Source organism: Marmota marmota, unplaced genomic scaffold, assembly GCF_001458135.2.
Source record: "Marmota marmota marmota unplaced genomic scaffold, marMar, whole genome shotgun sequence".
NCBI classification, from domain to species: domain Eukaryota; kingdom Metazoa; phylum Chordata; class Mammalia; order Rodentia; family Sciuridae; genus Marmota; species Marmota marmota.
This window is the reverse complement of record NW_026000196.1, coordinates 21931396-21949755: the sequence shown is the minus strand read 5'-3', so window position 1 is coordinate 21949755 and position 18360 is coordinate 21931396. Positions and strand designations below refer to the sequence as shown.

Below are 18360 nucleotides of genomic sequence, written 5' to 3'. Positions count from 1 at the left end.
GCTCAGCTGCACCCCGACGCCCCGCCCAGCCGGTGACGTAGCGTGCAAGTGGGCGGGGCCCAGGCTTGCAAGATCCACAGGGTCGCACTCCGCGGTTAGAGGCCGAGGCGACGCTGGCTGGGGCCAGAGAGCTAGGAAGCACCCCGCGAACTGCCTGGGAAGGGCACCAGCCTCCGTGGTTGGAGTAGAGGGTGCCGTGCAGGGTAAGCTGCGGGCTTCGGGGACTGCAGGTGGGCCTTCCCAAAGCGGTGGCACCTTGGAGGCGGGGGCCAGAGTGGAGGAGGGTCCGGGTTTCCCAGGGCTCACGCACCTGGCAAACTCTTGGTTCAGAGCGACAGCGCCTGGAGGGCTGCCTGAGGGTCACTCGCAGCCCCAGGCTCCTCTCTCTCTCTCCCTTTCTGTCCCGGTTCTATTTGTCCTCTCTGGACGTCTGGACTCCGCTGACCCGTGGGCCTTGTTCAGTGTTGTGGACAACAGGGTAGGTAATATAGCAGGGGTCTCTATCCCCAAGAGGCTATACATTCCTGCCTCATTCATTCATTTAGCCAGCAGTTAGTGACCCGCCACCAAGCTCAGCGCCAGGGATAGGACAAACAGGCCCTTCTCCTTCTGGATCTCATAGTCCATTTGGGATGCCGACGAAACAGGTAAGATTCTGTCGTTTCATCAGTACTGAAGATAGGAGGACAATTAACTTTGATGGAATGGTGACCAGGAAGAGCTGGTAGGTGGTCAGGGTGGTTCAGGGTGATTCTGCCTGAGTTGACCTGTGGCCATGGGTGTTTCAGGTTGAGAGAGGGAATGATCCTGGGTTGGACAGAGCTGTATACCAGGATAGACTTATTCAGTGGAAGCATGAAACAGCCAGGAGAGAGTGAAAAGGGAAGGACAGATGAGAGGGAACAGAGAAAAGAGGGTGCTGCTGGAAGCCATTGAATGGTTTTAAGAGATGGGAGAAAGCCTACATTGATGGGAAGGTCTTGGTAGGCACAACCCCTCACCCTGAATGTGCCTCCAAAGCAGTCAGTCACAGGGAAGTTCTTGGGCAGTTTTAGGAATCTTTACAGGTGCCTGTATTCTGAGATTATGTATACTGAGGCACACATCCTACAATCACACAGGATACAGAGGAAATCCCAAACCTAGCCACCAGTGAGGGAATCTCAAACCTCTGGGAAGGAGTCTCCCTGGGGAGAAGTGGATGGTGAATTTTGATTACAAAGGAAAAAGGCTTTCCCTCAGACCAGTGTGCAGAGCCATGGAGGGGAAAGAAAGTGTTTTTCTGGAAGAGGTTTCCCTGTTGATGTTGCCATTGTATTAAAAATGTAATTATTCATGTGCTGGGGTAGAGTAGTAGAGTGCTTGCCGAGCATGTGCAAAGGACCTGGGTTCAATCCCCAGCACTGAAAGAAAAAAAAAATGGCAGTCACTTGCAAAATCTGACAAGCATAATGCAGCAAATCCAAAAACAGTTTTTTATTCCTCTAGTTCTACCCTGGAAAGCATCAATTGGCTAATATGGTGTGTGTGTATTTCTCCTTTCTAGAGCCTAATATTCAGAACCTGAGGCGGGCAGCTATTTGTGTAAGGAAGTCTGGAAGTACCTCCTCTCCCACTGTGTCCTGTGAAAAGGAAATAGCAGGTGATGTTGACAGAACTTATTCATGTATGGCTTGTTGCTAAGAAAAGATTTTTTATGACTACCAGGAGAATGAGTGCTTTGCTAGTGTGCTTTATTATGTCTCGTTTTTAGCCTGTGCTTCAATCATTTTCAATTGTACCCTTTTCCAATACTTTAACAAAAACCTGACAAAAACTGGCCAACAGATTAGGCAACCCCCAATCCAATCATATGGAGCATGCATTTCCAGCTGCCAACCTGCTATCCCCAGCTAGTCAGGTCAAGGTAGACTTCTGTCTGTAACACTTGTTATGGTTTAGATATGTGGTATCCCCCAAAAGCTCCTTGTTAATGCAGGAATATTCAGAGATGATTGGATTGTGAGAGCTATAATTTAATCAGTCAATCCTTGTGTGAATAGGTGATAACTGTTGGCCTGTGGGGTATGGCTGGAGGAGGTGGGTCACTGGGGGTATGCCCTAGATGGACTTATCTTCCCTGCAGCTTCTCCTTCTTCTTATGGACCCCTGAACACAGGAGATGGCAAATAAGGGATTTTTTTAAATGGGTAGATAATAGCCACCTTTGCCTCAAATTTGGTAGACCACCTATTAATCTGATAGTGTAGAACATGGTTCTTAGACTGACTCAGGGCATGATAAAAACTTACTTCTATAGAGGCTGAGATAAAATGCTTTCATAGTTACAAGGTGTTAGTATTACTTTTGTATCCTCACTATTCATCTCTGGCAATTACTGACTGCTTCAGAACTTTGTCTGAAAATATTAAGTCAATATTTAATGGTTACATAGAAACCTGAAACTGGGTTACAATAATCTAACAAAGGCCTATGAGAGAAGCAGTAGTAGGGTAAGAGCTAGCTGCCTCAGCATGGGCATTCCCTATACCACATCTCTCTGATAATATCAGCTAACATCCCCTAATGCAGGTAATTCCCCAACCTACCATAGGGTCAGTCCCTTTTCTGACTGATGTTCTATCATGTCTAACTTGGTGTGTAGGAAACCTGGTCACTACCTCCTCCTGCCACATGGACCCTCCCCAAAGATCTGTTCCTATCTGTGACCACACTCAGGTGCTAGGGCACTGTTAAAGCCTACATCTTTCTCTTACTGCCTCTTCTGTCTCTAAGCCATCACTCAAGCCTCCTTCAGCAGCAGTTGGCTGAGCAGCCACTGAACCCTAAGGAGAGAACTCAAGTGGCTAGCGCTGAGAGCAGCAGTAAATGTTGCAAGGGTGTGGAAAAAGAACCAAAGGAACAGGATGCTAATAAAATAAAATAAAATAAATAATAAAAAAGAAGAACATTTAAATTAGGATGAATCTCAGTAAGGCATGGCCTGTCGCCTTTGTTGAAAGTGGGAGGTAACTAAAACTGTAAAATGATGAATTTGATGGGCTGAGTTGTAGCTCAGTGGTAGAGCACTTACCTACACACATGAGGCACGGGGTTTGATCCTTAGCACCACCTAAAAACTAAACAAATAAAATAAAGGTATTGTGTCCATCTACAGCTAATTTTTTTTAATTTTTTAAAAAAATGATGAATTTGATGCAGTGCGGCAGTAGGCAGACCCCATCCTCTGCAGTCCCCCACCACCACTGCCTTTCCTCCTCCAACCTCAGATCTCATGTATGTTACCAGCCTGGGTTAAGCCATTGGAGGATTTTTTTTTAATTGTAATAAAATTTACCATCTTAGCCATTTTTAAGTGTGGCTTGAAGTATATACACATTGTTGTGTAAACATCACCACATCTTTAAAACTTCTTCATCTGACCCAATGTATATGGTTGTACAAACAACCTTGCATCCTTGGGATGAACCCTACTTGATCGTGGTGCACTATCTTTTTAGTATGTTTTTGTATTTGATTTGCCAGAATTTTATAGAGAATTTTTGCATCCATATTCATTAGAGATATTGATCTGGAGTTTTCTTGCTTTGATGTGTCTTTGCCTGGTTTTGGAATCAGGGTGACATTGGCCTTATAGAATGAGTTTGGAAGTGCTCCCTCTTTTTCTATTTCCTGAAATAAATTGAAAAGTATTGGTATTAGTTCTTCTTTAAAGGTCTTGTAGAACTCGGCTGTGTATCCATCTGTTCCTGGGCTTTTCTTGGTTGGTAGGCTTCTGATGGCATCTTCTATTTCATCACTTGAAACTGATCTGTTTAAGTTTTGTTTCATCCTGATTTAATTTGAGTAAATCAGATGACTCTAGAAATTTGTCAATGACTTTGATATTTTCTATTTTATTGGAGTATAAGTTTTCAAAATTATTTCTAATTATCTTCTGTATTTCTATAGTGTCTGTGGTGATATTTCATTTTTCATTATGTATGTTAGTAATATGAGTTTTTTCTCTGCTTAATTAGCATGGCTAAGGGTTTGTCAGTTTTATTTATTTTTTCAAAGAACCAACTTTTTGTTTTGTCAATTTTTTCAATTGTTTCTTTTGTTTTAGTTTCATTGATTTCAGCTCTGATTTTAATTATTTCCTGTCTTATACTGCTTTTGGTATTGATTTGTTCTTCTTTTTCTAGGATTGTGAGATGTAATGTTAAGTCATTTATTTGTTGACTTTGTCTTCTTTTAAAGAATGAACTCCATGCAATGAACTTTCCTCTTAGTACTGCCTTCATAGTGTCCCAGAGATTTCAATACATTGTATCTGTGTTCTCATTCACCTCTCAGAATTTTTTAATCTCCTCCTTGATGTATTTTGCAACCCATTGTTCATTCAGTAGCATGTTACTTAGTCTCCAGGTGTTGGAGTGGCTTTTAGTTTTTATTTTATCATTGATTTCTAATTTCATTCTATTATGACCTGAAAGAATTCAGGATAGTATCTCTACTTTTTTATATTTGCTAAGAGTTGCTTTGTGGGGCTGAGGTTGTAGCTCAGTGGTAGAACTCTTGCCTCCCATGATGAGGCACTGGGTTCGATCCTCAGCACCACATAAAAATAAATAAATAAAACAAAGGTATTGGGTCAAACTAAATTAAATATATATATATNTAAATTATATATATATATATATATATATATATATATATATATATATATATATGAATGCAAAGAGTTGCTTTGTGGCATAATATATGGTCTGTCTTAGAGAAGGATCTATGCTGAGAAGAAAGTATACTCATTCATTGAATGATGAAATAGTCTATGTATGTCAGTTAAGTCTAAGTTATTGATGTATTATTAAGTTCTATAGTTCCTTTGTTTAGCTTTTGTTTGGACAATCTATCTGGTGGTGAAAGAGTTGTGTTAAAGTCACCCAGAATTATAGTATTGTGGTCAGTTTGACTCTTGAACTTGAGAAGAGTTTGATGAACGTAGATGCTCCATTGTTTGGGGCATATACATTTATTATTGTTATGTCTTGTTAATATATTCTTCTTTATCCCTTTTGATTAACTTTGACTTGAAGTCTACTTTATTTGATACAAAAATGGAAACCCCTGCTTGCTTCCACAATCCATGTGAGTGGTATGATTTTTCCCAACCTTTCACCTTCAGTCTGTGGAGGTCTTTTCCTGTGAAATGAGTCTCTTGGAGGCAGCATATTGTTGGGTCTTTTTTTAAAAAATCCAATCTGCAAGGCTATGTTTTTTGATTGGTGAGTTTAGGTCATTAACATTTAGGGTTATTATTGAGACATGATTTGTATTCCCAGCCATTTTTGTTTATGTTTGGTGTTTAACTTGACTTGGTTTCTCCTTTGATTAGTTTTTCCTTTAGTGTATTACCTCCCTTTGCTGATTTTCATTATTGTTTTTCAATTCCTCTTCATGGAATATTTTGCCGAGGATGTTGTGTAGTGCAGGCTTTCGAGTTATAAATTCTTTTAACTTTTGTTTATCATGGAAGGTTTTTATTTCATCATCAAATCTAAAGCTTAGTTTTGCTGGATATAAGATTCTTGGTTAGCATCCATTTCTTTCAGAGCTTGATATATGTTGTTCCAGGATCTTCTAGCTTTCAGGGTCTGGGTTGAAAAATCTGCGCATATTCTAATTGGTTTTCCCCTATATGTAATCTGAATCCTTTCTCTCGTGGCTTTTAATATTCTCTCCTTATTCTGTATGTTAGGCATTTTCATTATAATGTGCCTTGGTGTGGATCTGTTGTAATTTTTTCATCTGACATCCTGTAAGCCTCTTGAATTTGTTTTTCCAATTCATTCTTCATGTTTGGAAAATGTTCTGATATTATTTCATTGAATAGACTGCTTATTCCTTTGGTTTAGAACTCTATGCCTTCCTCTATCCCATTAACTTAAATTTGGTCTTTTTATGCTGTCCCATATTTCTTGAATGTTCTGCTCATGCTTTCCTTACCATTTTCACTGTGTGGTCAACATTTTTTTAAAGATTATATATTTTGTCTTCATTGTCTGACTTCCTGTCTTCCAAGTGATCCTGTGGTGATGCTTTCAATTGAACTTTTAATTTGGCTTATTGTTTCTTTCATTTCAAGGATTTCTGTTGTTTTTTTTTTTTTATGAACCTCTATCTCCCTACTAAACTAATCTTTTGCTTCCTGTATTTGTTTATGTAGCTCTTTGTCCAAATGATCTTTTGCTGCCTGTATTTACTCTCTTATATTATCTTTTAATTCACAGAACATTTTAACTATGTACATCCTGAACTCCCTCTCTGTCATATCTTCTGCTGTGCTGGCCGTGGATTCTAATAATGTGGTACCTTGATCTGTTTGGGGCACTTTCTTCACTTGTCTTTTCATATTGCTTGTGTGTCTTCTAGCACTGTGGATCCGAGGCGTTACTGTTTTTACCCTATAGACTTATAGTGCCCCTGTAGGGTTCCAATACCTCTCCTTTGAGGAGAAGGACAATATTAACAGATCCCAGTATAAAGAATATACACCCTAAAAACAAATATTTGCTATTAAGACTTTTACAGTTTGGTCACAATGTACAGAAATGGTGAATTCAATTATTATCTATAATATACTCAGTAGGTTTATAAAAGGGTTTACAGTTTCTGATGGTGGACAAAGAACTGGGGGTGAGGAGTAGGATGATATGCTGAGGAGGAGGAAGGTGAGGATATAGAGTTATTATATCTTAGGAAATGTGAAAGCGAAATCTAAAGAGGAAGATTAGTAGCAGGAGAAGAGAGAGGAAGTAATTTTGGGTAGACAAGTAAATGGGAAGACAGTAGAGTACATAAAACAAACACACACACAAAATAAGAAAAATTTAAAAAAGGTTAAAATAGTAGAAATTGGTGGGGGAAAACAAGCAAACAAAATAGAATATACAACACAATGGTAATATACTATTCAGACATCCCAGTCCTCAAAATCCTAACACATGCAAAATACTTGGTTTCACACAGGTTGGGTATTTAACATGTGAGGGTAGGAGAATAGAGAGGGAGAAGGAAAACAAAATCTTGAAGGAAGAAACAGGGATTGTTTCGGATGGAGATCAATATCTTTCCTGCTTCCATTCTCATCCAATAGGTGGGGTCATCTGTTGTTAGTTGGTGTCTCTGCCCTCAGGATGGTGAAGGTAACCAGAGTGTCACTGTGCCAGGCTAGCAGCTGCTGAGGAGAGGGGAGAGTTAGAAACTGAGTAGCTGGCCAGCCAGAGTTCCAAAGTAGGAGTTGCCCCCATTGAAAATTGTGATGAATGTGACCCAACATGGAGGCACCTGCTTTCAATGGTGGGGTGTTGGGTCAGGTGGATGGAGCCAGGCGATGGTATTGGCCTTTGATTTCAGAGATGATCTCTGTGGCTTGCAGTGTGTGGCTGCTGGCTGACTTCAGAGCCTGTGTGGAGTTCTCAGGTGCAGGCAGGCTACTGTGCTTAGGGGACTATCTCCACTGCTGGGGAAGTCCCAAGATGGCAGCGGCTGGGGGAGCCCCACAATGTTAGATGGGGGTCCACACAGGAGTGGCAGCTGGAGTTCCTGCATGTGGGAAGCTGCCAGGTGTCCTGCGTGGGCGTGGCATCCGCGATTTCTGCTCATGTGGATGGCCAAATGTTTTGCACTGGTGATAATGCTACTGGTCCTGCTCCAGTACCTGGTTGTCCTGCATGGGTGAGTAGTTGGGAGACCTACTCTGACGCTGAAGCCTGGAGCCCTGGATGCACAGTGACCGTGAGTCCTACGCAGGAGCAGGAATATCACTTGCAGAAAAGCAGTATTCTCACTACTTGAGTCCCAGGTCATGGAACAACACAGAATGCTGCCTGCCTCTGGCCAGCCTTATTGGATCCCACCTGTTGTTGTTTTTTGTTTTTTTTTTTCTAATAGATCTGGTTAGGACTTTCAAGACTATGTTCAATAGAAGTGGTAGAAGCAGGTATCCTTTCTTATTCCTGTTCTTACCATAAATGTCAAGTCTTTCACCATTGATCCTGTTGTGATTTTCTCGTATATGACATTTATTATGCTGAGATAGTTTACTTCTAATATTTTGATTGTTTTTATTCTGAAAATGTGTTAGATTTTATTATGTGCTTTTTCTACATCAACAGAGACAATCCTGTTGGTTTTTTCCTTCGTAGTGATTTTTTTTCCTCTTCCTTGTGTTAATGAAGCATGTATTACATTGATTGGTTTTCATATGTTACTTTCTAAGAATAAATCCCATTTGGTCATGGTACATAAATCTTTTACTATGTTGTTGAGTAAAGTTTTCTAGCGTTTGTTAAGGATTTTTTCATCAATATACATAAGAGATATTGGTCTGTACCTGTAGTGTCTTTATCTGGCTTAAATATCAGTATAATACTGGCCTTATGGAACAAGTAAAGAGGTATTTTTTGGAGAAGAATTTATGTTAATTCTTTTTTAAATATTTAGTACATTCAGCAGTGAAGCTATCTAGTCCAATACTTTTCATTGTTGGGAGATTTTTGATTCAATGTCCTTACTGCTTCTAGGTCTGTTGAGATACTCTGTGTCTTCATAATTCATCTTGGTGGGTTGTATGTTCCTAGGAATTTGTCCATTTCATCTAGATATCCAATTTGAGGACATATCATTGTTCATAATAATCTCTTATAATCATTTTTATTCTGTAAAATTAATAGTAATGTCCTCTTTTATTTCTGATTTTAGTCGGGTCTTCTGTCTGTGTTCCCTAGTCAATCTAGCTGGTAGGTTTGGGGAAGGAGGCTTGCTTCTCAGCACCTGCCTGGAGAGCCTTTCTGTAACCCAGAAGGGTGATTTGTCCTGCCTCCTGCCCCATTTTAGGCCTCTTCCCTCAGCCAGGGGCATAGAAGCAGTACTTGTCAGCCCTGAGCTCTAGGGTCCTGAGGGCATCTGGGTGTGACCACAAGTTGAAACCCTGGAAGGAGGGACCATGGAAGGCCTGCTACATGCTCTCTCCTTAAGAACCTTTTCATTCCATTTCTTCCCCACCTAGCAGCCTCAGGGTTGGCATGCAGCTCACATAGGACTGGCCCCTCTATAGTGTCTCCCTCCCCAGGCAATGTGGCCACACAGTCCTCACTGTTCCTAGTTCCCAGGGGATGTTTCCTTCTCTTGCCCCTCTGCAAATTCTGCATTCAGTAGCCTGTCCTGAGCACATTGAATCCCCAGCGTCAAGATACAGCTTTCCTGTGAGCAGTCTAACCTTACAGATGAGGAGACCAGCCCCTCTGGAGAGAACAGTTTGACGTGGTCACATGCTACTGCAGTTTAAGCCCAGACCAGGTCCTGCTCCAGCTCTCATTTCGCTACCCTCTGTTCCCCTAGTAGTGCCACTGCACTCCCCACAACAGACAAGAAAGTACAGGACTGACAGAGTGATGGATGTTCCCCAAGGACAGGGGAAGCCCTGAGAATCAGTTCCCTCACTTCTTATCCATGGAAGACTCGGGTTTCCACATACTGCCTTGCACCAGGAGCTGATAATAAAACATGAGCAAATGCTTTCATTTGGGGGTGTATTGAACCAAATATACAGTGACAAATTAATTTATTTTGCTCTCTGGGTAGAATTTTCATAGGCTTTGAAAGCATGCAAACATTACTTCCTCCTTGGCAGGAATGTACTATGCGAATGAAAGGAGGCCTCTGTTGTGAAACTTCCAGAAAAAACGAGTCACATTTTTCCCACTTGTTTTAGACTCTCTAGTTGCCTGAGGGACAGTTTTTTAAACCTTTGGAAGAGTAAATTGCTTTAGTGGAAGTATAAGTAATGATTCAAAGAATGAATGTGATACTCATTTCTCTTACTTGAATGACCTAGGGACATTGCTTACACATAGCTTTTTATTTTAAGTAGCAATATATCCCAGACACTTAGGCCACAGCTATGATCTGTGCCCACTTCAGCACCTACAAAGCATATAGCCGTGGACAGGTTACCCAGTGTTTATAGCCCTCAGTCCTGGACCACACCTTCCAGAACCATTTCAAGGATCAAATGAAGCTTCTGACTCCAGAGAGTAAATGCAGGCCAGTTTCTGGTTGTACATTTTGTCTCTGGACTGCGGGACTTCTGACACACATTGAAACCTTGAAATCTGACATAGTTTTTCTGCCTCTGCTCTTTTCCTACCAGCAGTTGCAAGCACAGTCCTTGGCAGACTAAGAAATGAGAAAAATACCAAATCATGGGACCCTGCGGATGACGAAGGTGGCATACCCCCTGGGACTGTGCTTGGGCCTATTCATCTACGTCGTCTACATCAAGTGGCACCGGGCCTCTGCCACCCAGGCCTTTTTCACTATCGCTGGGGCAGCCTCAGGGGCCCGGTGGGGACAGCAGGCCCGCAGCTCACTAGGATCAGCTATACGTGGTCATGAGGTCTTCTATGGGATCATGTTTGATGCCGGAAGCACTGGCACCCGCGTGCATGTCTTCCAATTTGCTCAGCCTCCTGGAGGTATCCCGGCCTGACTGTGAGCCTCTTTGCGCCCAGACGTGGGGTCTACCTTCTCCCCTATCATGGCAGGGCTCTTGGAATCTTCTCAACTAGAAGACAGTATAGGCTGGAGCCCTGCCTTGAACTCACCTGATAGCTTATCAAAATATAGATACTGAAAATGTAGCTCAGAGTAGATTACTTGCCTAGCATGTATGAGGTCCTGAGTCTGATCCTAGCAGCACTCACAAATAATGCAGTTATTAAGAGATGTTGACTCAGGATGTGGCATCTAAATTCCCCAGGATTCCCAAGTTATTGTAATAGTATCAAGTAATGATCACTACTGTAGAACAGTTGAGACCCTAGATGGCATTTAATGGCCTGTCCCCTCCCATACAGACTGTTTGGGTGGCTATGACCATGACCTGGGCCAGAGGTCATATCACAAGAGTTCAAAGCAGGAAGTAACTCTATATTCAGGTTTATAAAAACCGGGAATACAGGCAAGTTAGATAAATAGCAAAAACCCGGAACCCAGGCTGCCAGAAGCTGCCACAGTACGCCCAGACAGCCAGGTGATGACAGATGGTATGGCCCTCAGCAGTGAGAAGGAACCTGGAATCTGAGCCCCTACCAGCTTTGCCTCCTAGGGTAGGGTTAGGGCTCTGTCTAGAGGGCAGGTGGTTTCTGTAGGGGGACCCTGGTTGCTGCCCAGTTCTTCACTGTTTATCTCCCATGCCTGTTACCCTAAGGTTTGCCCTCCTTGGTGCATTTCTGACCTAGAGTTAGTGAGCATGTCAAGCCTTTTGCCAGACAGGTGCCAGGTCACACATATGAGTGTCCCTCCTCTAGTCCACAAAAAAGTGACCCTTTTGAGTAGATACTATTCTGGCATTTAACTGCTCTCTGTTGATACCAATAACCTCTCTCTCAAACTATTGTGGAATAGTTTATCTAATTTCATTATTATTTATTTTTATGTTTGGGCCAAAACTTTGCTTTTTTAAAAAAAATAAATAAATTACCTTTATTGAAGATAGTTTACATACAAAAATTCATATGTATTTAAAGTGTTAGTTTTAGTATGGTTAATTCTTGCTGATTCGACAGGGTAAATGATATTGCTTTATTTTGTCATTTATTCCTATAAGTAAATATTTAGATACCATTCCTCCCTCCAGAAGTGGTTTTGAAGCTAATTTAAAGGCTGGAGTGAGGCTCAGTAATATAACATTTGACTAGCATGTGTGAGGCCTTGGGTTGAGGCCACAGGATGCATCTGAACACTTTCCTTCGAGTTCAGCCTCCTAATAAGGTAAAATACTCAATTTCTTTAACAGACTCCTAAATCTTTAGGACTGTGATACATCCATTCCAGCATCAAGGAAGGGATTTTCATATTTATAGGTTGAAATCATTTGTTCGGTTGAATAAGCAAGAATAAACTGTTAAAATTTAACACTTTAAATGGATGTAGTGTTCTGTGAGTGTTTTGTATACAATAAAGATTGTTGGGTTTATTTGTTTTGGCTTTTTACAGTACTGGGGATCAAACCCAGGGCCTCATGCATGCAAGCAATAGTCCTCTGAGCTACATCCTCACCTCCCAAAGTTGAACAAATTTCTGACCCAAATATTAGGTAGCATATTCATGTTCTGCTGAACTGAAGAGGCAAAATTTAGACAAAAAAAGGATAGGGTCTCTACTACTCTGGCATTGGTCTATGTGGTCAGACCAAAAGTTCAGCTAGTGACAGATATATATATATATATATTCATATGTCTGTGCCTGTACTCATTGTTGTGCCTTTTTAAAAACACTTTCCCCTTAGAAACCCCCACCTTGACCCATGAAACCCTCAAAGCACTGAAGCCCGGTCTTTCCGCTTATGCTGACGACGTTGAAAAGGTAATAATCCTCTTTTGTCTATTTGTTCATCAAGTGTCTTCTAATAGTTAAAGCCAACTCCTTTCCTTTGGATTAGGTAGACTATCTTCTTAGAGAAAGGCATCTTTGCTGGTGCTGGCAGGGGCTTTGGTGCCTTTGAGAATGGTCAGGTGGAGATAAGTGTGCAGTCTCTTATTTTTTCACACTGTCTTGTGAGTTTTGCACATTTTTTTTCTTTTAATTTCTTTTAGTCAGTGTTTCCTACCTTACATCAAAAAAACTACAACAAAAAAAATTAAAACTATATTACAAAATATATATGTATTACAGGAACTGGGGGTATAGTTCAATGGTAGAGAATTTTGCCTAACATGAACAAGGCCCTATGTTCAATCCCCAGTGCCATACACACATACACAAAAAAGTCTGTTATGCAAAATCCAAAAACAAAGTAAATGTAAAAGAATAAATAAACAAAAGAAGTTTCATTAAACTGCTACATAATGATTTCTGTAAGTTTGTAGTGTTTATACTTCTAAAGCTCTTAACACAACTGCACTATTACAGGATGTCTGGTTTAAGGCACTTGCAAAACAGGGTGCTTGTAGAATTGTGGGTTCCCTGTGGTTTCAGCTGTGTGTGTGTGTGTGTGTGTGTGTGTGCGCGTGCGCGTGCATGCATGCAAATGTGTGCATGTGTCTGTTTCTGGAAATGGAACCTGAGGCCTTGCACGTGCTAAATAAGTGACATGAGCTACGTGTCAACCTGGTTCCACCATCTTCCAAATCCTGTTCTTGGATACAGATGTGTCATGTTGTCAGACATCATAACACAAGCCTTGCTTTCTTGTAGCTTGATTTAAAAACAAGTAGAAATTTGTATTTGAGAATAGAAATGAGGTTAAAACCTGATTAAATTATATATCTTAGAATAAACTCATAGGATTTTAAAATTTTTAACCTTCTGCGTAGGTAACACACATTCAATGAGACAAATTTCTAAGCTTGCTAGGGTATCAGCAAGTATCCCTCCATGCTGCCCCCAGAATCACACCCCTGCTGTCTCATGTAGCCTTAAAGAGCTGGTTTACATATACATGTGTTATTTTCTTTGTTTTTATTTTACATACACAATAGAGTAGTAAAGTCTGTCACCTGATATGTATTTCATAATCCCCACGTGAATTCTTAGATTGGAACTTCTGGGTAAAAGTGAGTTTCCCTCTTGGACAGACATTGTCAGTTGCTCTCTGTGGCAGTGTACCGTACCATTGACATGCTCAGCTACACTTTGTCAAATTGCTCCCTACTCCACACCTCTTCTGACATAGGACCTCATGCAACCTTTGGGTCTTTTACACCTTTGTGTGACATAGTTCCTCAGAGTAGTTATTCATGGTACTTAGTTCTACAGTTTTGAAAATTAGAAAAAAATGTTTATATATTTTAAAAAGTGGGGAGATAGCACTGTATGTTGGGTATGACCGTCCCTGATTTGCTTTTACAATGTCCACAGAGTGCTCAGGGAATTCAGGAACTGCTGGATGTTGCTAAACAAGAGATTCCATTCGACTTCTGGAAGGTCACCCCTCTGGTCCTCAAGGCCACAGCTGGTTTGCGTCTGTTACCAGGAGAAAAGGCCCATAAGTTATTGCAAAAGGTGAGCTGAGCCATTTCCCTCTCTAGGGGGTGGCTAATGATAGCTAAAAACACTCTCCCTGTAGCCAGTGTTGAGCAGAAAGAATACATGGAAGTGTCCTGAGGGAACCTTCAGTGTTCACAGCCTCACCTTTAGGTGTCTTTTGAATGATATTTAAGGATATATGTGTTTTCTAGAGTGGATCTGTGTCTTGTAACAAGAAAAACAGCTTTATTTTAAAAGTACACTGCTTTTGAAGTCCATCCCCTACCCAGAGATTTGCTGTCAGTCAGAGGGCTATGGGAACTAAACTCTTTGACATCTCAGCCCAAACTTACTGTGCTCATTTTCTCTAGGGACAGAGTCCTGCTCTAGGTCTGATGCTGTGATATGACTGCTCAAGAGGCCCTTAGCCTCCTCTCCAGTCCCAGCACTCCTCAGGGCTCCCATGTCCCTAACTGCCTGGCACTCTGCTCTGGGGCTGGGAATGACTCTTCCTGTTGGCTGTATCAGGAAATGCTTTAGGCAAAATAATCCCCCTCAATCTCTACACTGTTCCTACACTATTTACCTGAGAGGTGATGACACAGTGTACATCAATCGGGGTTACACACAACGTGGAACTGTGGGACATCAGTGAGGTTGGGGTGTGCAGATGCATGTAAGTTTCTGTATACTAAGACATGCTAGAAAAGAGAGAAGGAAATACACCAAAATGCTCATGGCCTCTGCCTCCCTTCTGCTGGGCTGGCTCCCCGGGGCAGTGCCCACTAGACTATATAAGTGGTCCCCAGGTTTGAGCTCTGCCTTGTAGGGCTTCACACCCTTCATCTCACATCCCAAAGCTGGGCAGCATTTTGGGGCCCTCAGTCGCACTATACAACAGCTCACACCCACCCCATCCATTCCCCCAGAGCTCTTCCAGTCCAAAGTGTCCTAAGACAAGGTCACAAGGGCAGCATATGCCTTAGCTAGCCTGGGAAGGAGATTAAGTGAAGAAACCCCTCACAGAGGATAGAATAAGCTTAAAGAGAAATGGAAGCTTTGCTGCTCTTCAGACCCCTCCATGTTTTGATTACTGCCTGCTGACTACATGCCACACCTGGAAACCACTGAATACATTCTAAATGATGAAGTAATGTCTCTCTTTACATTTAGGTGAAAGAGGTGTTTAAGGCATCACCTTTCCTGGTAGGGGATGACTGTGTTTCCATCATGAACGGAACGGACGAAGGTAAAGTATCCAAAAGTACCTCCAGACAGTAATGCTGTCACAACAAGAGGGCTCTATACTGCTACGGGGAATTCCACACATGGAAGCTGTCTCCTTGGTCAGATACAGAAATGAAAAATAATTGAGGTTAGGGTCCCACTCAAAATTTAAATATGCCAGGTGGTCTTTGGGGGTCCAGTGTGACAGATTCTCATCTTGACCAACTTCAGATTTAGCACAGATAAAGTTTCTGAAAACATCTTGTCTTCAGTGTTAAGGATGTTTGGAGAGAACCCAATTGCTTCCATGTTTAGAATATTGTGGTTACATTGCTAATTCTAAGACAGACATTTGAGGATCCTCACTGGCCCTGATTTTAATATGACCTTAAAAGTAAGTTTGTAGGGTTGCAGAAGTAGCGAGAGGTAGAACACTTGCCTAGCATGCATGAGGCTTTGAGTTCAATCCCTAGTACCACATAACACACACAAAAAGTGAGTTTATATGGGAGTGGAGGGGACATTGGGTTCTTTTTCAAGTGAGTTTATATGGGAGTGGAGGGGACATTCTTTTTCTGCCTCTTCCAAAAGAAGAAGCTGGTGATAAAGAATGGGAAGGAGGCATGGCTTTTGGTAAAGTGTTCTGGGTTTCAGTGTGGCATCTTCTAGAATAGCCTGCCAGAAGCTGCTGGATCTACTTATGAATGAATACCTCTCTGTGGATGGTCTGAAGACTGGGAGCATTCAGACAGTGGGCAGTTGGTGCTCCTGCAATCTGGGTGTTATGTTAACAGCGTCTCAAGCAATTACAGTGCTGCTTCTGCCACTCTTTTGTAGGCGTATCAGCATGGATCACTGTCAACTTCCTAACAGGTGTGTTTACTTAAAAGGGAAAGGCTAACAGTTCACGTCATATGTAAAGGAGGGCTGATGGCCTTTCTGAAGAGCAGGGATCTTGTTTCTATAACCCCTTGGATTTCACAGCATTGCTGGTCCTGAAGTAGGCTGTTGGGGTTTGTGGGGGGGGGGNGGGGGGGGGGGGGGAAGGGTTTGCCTGGCCCTATGGACAACTGTGCACTCACAGGGATGCATGCTGGAAGAGCACCTCTCCTGAACTATTTCTCCCACCCACTGTTCCTGCCTATCTCCCGTCAAACCTCTACCAGGGGCCCTGTTCTCTCATTTCTGAGAGAAGTAGTGAGTAAAAACAGCCAAGTTTCTTAATAGTCAATGTGATGCAAATGCTAATCACCTTATAACAAAACATCTATTCTTGGGAACAGAGAGAAAGAAGTCATTTTACATAGATTACAAGTACAAGTCCCTGCAGTGGAATTGTGGAAAAGCCAGTGTGTCTGATACAGATATGAGAAAGAAAGAAGTTTCCTGGCAGGATTTGCTCCTTTTGGGGGTGTGGGGAGAAGATGCTAGAGGATAGATGAGGAATGTCCACCTCACGGGCTTTTGGGGAACAGAAATGAAGATGGGACCAATGGGTAAGGGAGAGGATTGGAATCCTTCCAGGGCCTGTGTCCCAGGTTCCAGCATTTCCCTGGGAGGTAAGGCAGCGGCCTGCGACCTGGTGAATGCAGCCAGTATACAGTCTCTCCAGACGGGCAGTGTCAGCCTGTCAAAGCCAAAGCTGGGGTTGGGCAAGGTGGTCCACTCCTATAATCCCAGCAACTTGGAAGGCGGAGGCAGGAGGATTTCAAGTTCAAAGTCAGCCTCATCAACTTAGTGAGGCCCTATGAAACTTAACAAGACACTGTCTCAAAATAGAAAGTAAAGGGGCTGGGATGTGACCCCTAGGTTTAATCCCTGGTACCAAAAAAAATTAAAAATGCCAAAGCTGGTAGAGCCATTGATGTTGTCCTTTAAACATATAGTACTCCTTTCAATGGAGATTTTTAATTAGTTGCAGTTGTTTTTCTGTCTTGTTTTCCTTTCTGCTAAAGGTCCAGCTATTAATCACTTTGATCTGTCTACTGTCATCATCTACTTACTAACATGACAGTGCTGTGTCTTCACCCACTGTGCTGTAGGCAGTTTGAAAACCCCAGGAAGGAGCAGTGTGGGCATGCTGGATTTGGGCGGAGGATCCACTCAGATCACCTTCCTTCCACGGGTCGAGGTAACCAGCCCTGCCTGCCTCAGTGCCTTAGGGGAGGCAGGTCAGGGGCTGCCCAGGGAAGGCCCATTGGCTGGTAGAAGTCACTCCACACCTCCAAACCCTGGGCCAGCTCCCACACAGATAACACTTTTTATTTGAATCTTAACTCAGCTGAAAAACAAAACCAAAATAGAAATTCCATCTTCAGTGGGGTGATAAATTAGATCATAATCAGAAACCTTTGGGTCAGAAAAAATGAAACCAGTGGCTCCCATCCCTTGCAGGGTCCCAGAAAAGGAGCAAGAGCAGACAGCATATATTCTGACTCACAGGAGGGGAGAGAGCTCTACCCTTGTCAAGACAAATGTTTTTAAGGAGATAAAAATGCTTCCAGTTAATATTATCTGCTATTTAAAATAGCTCCCTCCTAACCATGCCTGTTTACAGCAACTCAGGAGGCTGAGGCAGGAGGATAGCAAGTTTGAGGCCAGCCTCAGCTTTTCAGTGAATTCCTGTCTCAAAATACAAAGGGCAAAGGTCTTCTATTTCTCAATTGTTTTAATTTAAATTGGTGCTTTATAGATATACATATAAGTGGAATTCATTGTAGTGTATTCATATGTGTACATAGCTTAATTCAGTCAATTTCATTCTGCAGTTCCTCCCTTTACACCGTCTTTCTCCCTCCTTACCTCTATCTCCCCTCTTAACTCCACTGATCTCCCCTCTGTTTTCATGGCACTCCTCCCAATTTTTCCCCCTTATTTTGCTCTAGCTTCCACATGTGAGAGAAAACATTCAACCCTTGACTTTGTGTGTCTAGTTTATTTTACTTAGCATGATGTTCTCTAGCTTCAATGATCATGTCAAAATGAACCCCACAATTATGTATATCTATAATACACTAAAAAAATTTTTTAAAAGGGCTGGGGATGTAGCTCAATAGTAAAGATACCTGGGTTCAATCCCTGTACTGAAAAAAAAAAAAAAAAAAAAAAAAAAAAAAA

At 42.0% G+C, this 18360-nt stretch overlaps 1 protein-coding gene across 12 annotated transcripts in view; it reads left to right on the top strand.

Moving 5' to 3' along the window:
* Positions 1-34: 34 nt before the first annotated feature.
* Positions 35-18360, top strand: part of Entpd6 (ectonucleoside triphosphate diphosphohydrolase 6) — a 28902-nt gene continuing 10576 nt past the window's right edge. For 3 of the 12 annotated variants that reach the window (XR_007342943.1, XM_048790422.1, XM_048790417.1), the window contains exons 1-8: positions 36-203; positions 1547-1642; positions 10199-10523; positions 12338-12414; positions 13909-14052; positions 15190-15265; positions 16081-16116; positions 17286-17374. Coding sequence is in view for 9 of the 12 variants with exons in the window: in XM_048790422.1 (XP_048646379.1) it covers positions 10232-10523; positions 12338-12414; positions 13909-14052; positions 15190-15265; positions 16081-16116; positions 17286-17374 (714 nt within the window). In the remaining 3 variants the exon portion in view is untranslated. Of the gene's footprint in view, positions 204-404; positions 479-1546; positions 1643-10198; positions 10524-12337; positions 12415-13908; positions 14053-15189; positions 15266-16080; positions 16117-17285; positions 17375-18360 lie in introns of those variants that run through there. The other 9 variants (XM_048790424.1, XM_048790423.1, XR_007342944.1 and 6 more) reach the window with 7 other exon arrangements.